Below are 6,553 nucleotides of genomic sequence, written 5' to 3'. Positions count from 1 at the left end.
TTAAATTATGCGGATCTCCCTTAACTCGTAAATTTGAGCATTAGCCTATCACTTAGCGTCTCTTATATTGACAAACATCATATGTGTAATTCAGGGCACAGTTCAGACAGAATAAAAAGATAAGTTGTCTCTCACCATTGAATACCATACAATTTTTTTTCCGAAATAAGGTCCCATGAGCTGGAAGCGGAGGGGAGGGTCTTAGGCTCTCTATAGCGGGCAAATGTCCCATTGAACCCGCTGACCTCTCATGTGATCATAAAACCTTTAGAGTGAAAAGAGTAGAAATAAAAATGCAGCACAAGTATGTAGCTGTGCCCAATCAATTCAAAACTCTTTGAAATGTAAATGTGATACTGGATATCAAGGGTGAAACTGTTAATAATGTAGACAGACAGCAATCTCATTCAGTGTCAATCATGTGTGCAGTGAAATATAATTTATTAGGCATTTAAAAGCATATTGAGAAAATTAAAAGATGGAAAGCGCAATAAGCAAAACATGCTTCATGGCTTTCAGAAATAAAATTATTCTTGATTCAAGCAAAATCAGCAGAAAATAAAAATGGACAATACAATTTTGATAAAATCAGTAAAGATTTTATTCAATAATTACATGAAGCAATTACAAACATTAAGTAAAAGTGAAGGAGAATGAGACAGATGTCTCTCTTTACTGACTTATAAGAGCCAAAGCATCTCAAGAGAAGAAGAGAAGTGTCCAGTTTCAAAGATACATGAAAGTATATCTTGAGTTTGCAATGAAGAGTAGAAGTGGAAGAGAAACTAGATGTTCAGATGAAAAACAATGAAGAACGAGTTAAAAATTAATATCAGATTCATGTCTCTCTTAAAAGTGTTATGGCCTTCTTTTCCAGTGTGAACTTTCTGGCACTCTTTCAGTTCATCTTCTGTAGTAAAGGACTTCAGCACTGAAACACACACCGCTGTGTCTTTTCTGTTGTAATATTATTAATGAATCTTCTCCTTTGTGTGAATCTTCAGGTGTTTCTTCAGGACTGACGCCCAATGAAACTGTTTACCGCACTGATTACAGTTAAATGGTCTTTCTCCCAGTGTGAACTCTCATGTGAAGCTTAAGAGATGATTTGTGTCTGAACCTAGTTCTGCAGTGAACACACATGTGTGGCTTTTCTCCAGTGTGGATCCTCTCATGTCTTTTCAGATGTGATGAGTGATTGAATCTCTTGTCACAGTGTGAACACTTGTAGGGTTTTTCTCCAGTGTGAATCCTCTCATGTGTTTTCAGACTTTTTAAATCATTAAATCTCTTGTCACAGAGTGAACACTTGTAAGGCTTTTCTCCAGTGTGGATCCTCTCATGTGTTTTCAGATTTGCTGACAGACTGAATCTCTTGTCACAGTGTGAACACTTGTAAGGTTTTTCTCCAGTGTGAATTCTCTGGTGCAGTTTTAAACAGTTTGCTGTAGTAAAAGTCTTCCCACACTCAAGGCACACGTACTCTCTCACACCACTATGTATTTTCTGATGTCTTTGTAAATATGGCAGCAGTGAAAAACTCTTTCCACACACAGAACATGAATGCGGCTTCTCCTTCGTATGAACTGTCAGGTGTGTCTTCAGGTTTGATGCCCTAAAAAAAGTTTTGCCGCATTGATCACATGTGAACGGCCTCTCTCCGGTGTGGATCCTCATGTGACGCTCAAGACTTTGTTTGGTTGTGAAACTGTTTCCACACTGAACACACATATGTGGCTTTTCTCCAGTGTGGATCCTCTTGTGTTTGGTCAGATGTGGTTTTTGTGCGAAACTCGTCCCGCATTGATCACATGTGAACGGCTTCTCTCCAGTGTGAACTCTAATGTGGCGCTCAATACCTTGTTTGGTTGTGAAACTCTTTCCACACTGAGTGCAGGTGAAAGTTTTCTTGGCTCTTGTTTTCTTTAAAAAATTATTTTTAGTCTTTGAGCGACTCAAAGGTTTTTCTCCAGGTTGTACATGATGTTCCTCCTTCACTTCACTCAGTTCTTCACTCTCCTCCTTCTCTTCACTCAGTTCTTCTCTCTCCTCCTTCACTTCACTCAGTTCTTCACTCTCCTCCTTCACTTCACTCAGTTCTTCACTCTCCTCCTTCACTTCACTCAGTTCTTCACTCTCCTCCTCCACTTCACTCAGTTCTTCACTCTCCTCCTCCACTTCACTCAGTTCTTCACTCTCCTCCTTCACTTCACTCAGTTCTTCACTCTCCTCCTTCACTTCACTCAGTTCTTCACTCTCCTCCTTCACTTCCATCAGGTCTAAAATCAAAGAAAAAGGTTTCATTTCATTTTCAGCAAAATGATTCGAAGAGAGAAATATGAAAGTGAGCCCTGATGTAATAGCATAAAGTACTAGTAGACAACTGCTATAAAATATCATAATTCTGGTGTTTTCATAAATTTATTGCATGAATTAGGTACATTGATCTTTCAATTATTATTTTCAAGGTATTATAAGCACAAATCACGTTTCTGAAGTGAGAACTATAATATTTGATTAATGACATAAATATCTAATGTATTATTAACATTTATACAATACTGCCTAAGGGTCTGCAATATTGACCAAAAAATTCTTGTTATTTGTTAGATAATAATGACACCATATTTAGCTGAGTCGGTTTTGTTTGGTACAGGCCTGTCATAGATAAATAAATATGAAAATAAAACCACCAGTAGGTGGCGGCAAGTCCATGTCTTAATGAGTGATTAATTGAATCATTCAGTCAATGGATTTGTTTATAATGACTGATTCATTTAGAAATGAAGCAAGTGGAAAGGTTTGTTTGACTTCATGCAGCTCTGCGCAGGTCGATCTGTGTCTGACTTGGAGCATTGCATGCCGGTAGAAATTGTTGTCCGACTTGAGACAGCTTTTTCAAGACGTTTTTGGACGTGTATTTTTGTTCATACCCAAGAGATGTTTAATGGCGATGCGCCAAGTAAATGTGCAAATTCACTCATAATAATATTAATAAACTGAGTCTTATTATTAATATTTGATGGTGATTTCACATTTCTTGTTTGTATGAAGGCTAAATACAAATAAAATATTAACAATAATTAATTTGTACCATTTTTATTTCTAAAATATATAGTTTTATAGGAGGAGGTTTCAGAGACTTGGCAAATAAATTTTATGTTGTTCATATCGATAGCGGAATTATATCGTATCGACCGAAATAAAGAAATATATCATGATATCAATTTTGGCCTTATCGTTCTTATATGTAACTATGTCATGTTTGGTCTCATCTGACAGCTTATAAACTGAAATGAATGGTAGTGAACTTAAAGGCTTAGTTCACCCAAAAATGAAAATTCTGTCAGTAATTACTCACCCTCATGTTGTTCCAACCGCGTAAGACCTTCGTTCATCTTCGGAACACAAATTAAGATATTTTTGATGAAATCTGAGCCAAGTCTGAATCCTCCATAGGCTGCTATGTGACCTTGCTGGCCCAGAAAAGTTATTAAAGAGATCGTTAATATAGTCCAAGTGACTCCAGTGGCTCAATCTTAAGTATATCAAGCGACGAGAATGCTTTTTGTGCGCAAAAACAAACAAAAATAACGACTTTATTCCACTATTCATTTCCTTCTCTCTGGACCTCTAGTTGATTCGCGTAGTGTTTTTGCGCAGCGCGTTTGTGTACACGTCACCACGTAGGCTCACTATTGGCCGACGCCGGTCATGTGTGTGATGCGTGATGACGTGTACACAGACGCGCAGCGCAAAAACACTACGAGGCCCAGAGAGAAGGAAATGAAAAGTGGAATAAAGTCGTTATTTTTGTTTGTTTTTGCGCACAAAAAGTATTCTCGTCGCTTGATATACTTAAGATTGAGCCACTAGAGTCACTTGGACTATATTAACGACCTCTTTAATAACTTTTCTGGGTCAGCAAGTTTCGGTCACATAGCAGCCTATGGAGGATTCAGACTTGGCTCATTTTTCATCAAAAATATCTTAATTTGTGTTCCGAAGATGAACGAAGGTCTTACGCGGTTGGAACAACATGAGGGTGAGTAATTACTGATAGAATTTTCATTTTTGGGTGAACTAACCCTTTAAAGGTCCCGTTCTTCGTGATCCCATGTTTCAAACTTTAGTTAGTGTGTAATGTTGTTGTTAGAGTATAAATAGTACAGGGCTGCAGACTAACTTTTCCACTGGTTGCACTGGTGCTACCAACTTTCTCAGTTCGCACCCACATGATTTGGTCGCACCTTTTTTTTTTTTTTTTTGCTACATGCCATGGGATTAATCAATGCATGCTGATGGATAGTGGTCTTAATCTGCATAGCCTAGTTTTGCACTGATGTAAAAAGACTGTCAGTAACACGACATGACCTCATGTTAGCAAAATGTTTTAATCTTTTAACTCTCAAAAAAACTATTAAAAAACATGTATGTTCTTTATTGTTTGATTATAATTTTACTGTCTTCACATAGGGATGGGAATTGATAAGATTTCATCAATATCAATGCCACTGACGATTCTGATTATCGATCCGATTCCTTAATGATTCTCTTATCGATTCTTGATGGCACTGTGTGTAGTTGTAGTTATATGCTTTTCAAAAAAACAAGTGGTTTTATTTATTTTAAAGCTTAAGCTTGAGTAAGCAAACTGTACTTTTTATGTAATGTATGTAATAAATAGAACCTTATTGTAAAGTGTTACTGATTAGTTATACACCGATTCAGACGTCTCCTGAGTTCACTGTTGGAATGATCATTTGTTTTAACCATTCATTCAAATTAATCGGTTCAAAGGAGTCATTAGTTCGCGAATTGAACGTGTCATGCGCATTGTGTGATTATCCCAGCAGTTAGGACATGGACATCCAAGATTTCTGTCAACACAGAAAACATTTCATCACTGGATAGTTTTTTTTCGTTTAATTTAAGTGTTGTTTTATGTCAGCTGAATGTCCGGAACGCTTTTCAGAGAAGATAAGGAAACTTATTTAGCACAATTCACACCCAGCGGTAATTCAGGAAAAAATTCAGGACCGGCGCTCTCTCTCTCTCTCTCTCTGCTCGTTCTTTCAGTTAAACATGCGCCGTGTCACAAGCGCAGCATTTCATCTACATTACTCACCGATCAAATAAGACTTTGGCGGGACAAAAATTCACTTTGGCGGGCGCTAAAACAAGTTCAATGCAGGAAAATCCATGTGTGAATTTAACTGAGTAGTAGGCTACATGACCATGCACTCACTCAAAAAATTTTAACTCGCACATTCTCCAAAAATGGTCGCAGTCTGGAACTCTGTAATATCTGTACAATTATAAAGCTCAAAGTTCAATGCCAAGCAAGATATTTTATTTAACAGAAGTCTACTACATCGAACGGCCAGTTTGGACTACATCCCTCTACTTCCTTCTTTAATGACGTCACTAGAACAGTTTTTTTTGACTAACCTCCGCCCACAGGAATACAGGCGTATTGATGGCGAAATGTCAACAGGCGTGATTGATGTTTATCTATAATCGGATACCGCAAAAGTTTAAAGGTCCCGTTCTTCGTGATCCCATGTTTCAAACTTTAGTTAGTGTGTAATGTTGCTGTTAGAGCATAAATAATATCTGTAAAATTATAAAGCTCAAAGTTCAATGCCAAGCGAGATATTTTATTTAACAGAAGTCGACTACAGTGAACGGCTCGTTTGGACTACATCCCTCTACTTCCTTCTTTAATGACGTCACTAGAACCGTTTTTTGACTAACCTCCGCCCACAGGAATGCTCCCTCAACTCTACTGGCTACTTGCGCACTTCTTATAACTTACTGTTTACTCAGCTCTTACGGTGATTTTCTGAAGTAAAACTGTCGCTTCATCTTTTGTGTGATGTACAATAAACTTTATTAAACTCATCAGTATATGTTTGATCATCATTCAGACAGCAGACTTGTAGGCTATTAATAAATAATGGATACATAGCCTACAAGCAGATGACAAATACGTTATAATAACCATAATTAAACTACTAAACTATACCTGTTTCATCTCTATACAGCACTCTGACTCTGTAGGCATTATTGTCCGACTCGAAATGAACACCGTTACTGAGAGTTTCTGATATTATCATCATTCCGTGAGCTGAAATTGTCCTGACAGACTAAGCGCGAGCTCATGAAGCCCCGCCCCCTGCGTCGTCCAGCAGCAGCTCATTTGCATTTAAAGGGCACACACTAAAACAGCGCGTTTTTCTGTGCCCCAAAAAATGACAATTTAAACATGCTGTAAAAAATGATCTGTTGGGTATTTTGAGCTGAAACTTCACATACACACTCTGGGGACATCAGAGACTTATTTTACATCTTGTGAAAAGGGGCATAATACGGGACCTTTAATTCGAAGTTGTTAGTTTGCTCTGTCCATTTCACCACGGATTGTTTTTCTAACCTGGGATAATATCAAGCAGGCTTCTCTCAGCGTTTCATACTGACGAAGGGGGCAATTTCAACTATATTCCAGCAAGCAGTAAGTAGTGATTTGTAGTGATCTGGACACTTGCCAAAA

The 6,553-nt window shown here is 37.8% G+C and overlaps 1 protein-coding gene across 2 annotated transcripts in view; it reads right to left on the bottom strand.

Annotated features, from left to right (window-relative positions):
* Nucleotides 1-584: 584 nt before the first annotated feature.
* LOC307162909 (uncharacterized protein) overlaps nucleotides 585-6,553 on the bottom strand; it is a 31,615-nt gene continuing 25,646 nt past the window's right edge. Inside the window, exon 3 of one of the 2 annotated variants that reach the window (XM_079878656.1) lies at nucleotides 585-2,159. In XM_079878656.1, the coding sequence (XP_079734782.1) occupies nucleotides 1,057-2,159 (1,103 nt within the window). In that variant the 3' untranslated portion in view covers nucleotides 585-1,056. Of the gene's footprint in view, nucleotides 2,280-6,553 lie in introns of both variants that reach the window. The other variant, XM_079878653.1, reaches the window with a different exon arrangement.

Source organism: Squalius cephalus (assembly GCF_949319135.1).
Source record: "Squalius cephalus genome assembly, chromosome: 1".
Lineage (NCBI taxonomy): Eukaryota > Metazoa > Chordata > Actinopteri > Cypriniformes > Leuciscidae > Squalius > Squalius cephalus.
The sequence above is the reverse complement of the archived record's forward strand: the minus strand, read 5'-3'. Positions and strand labels throughout refer to the sequence as shown.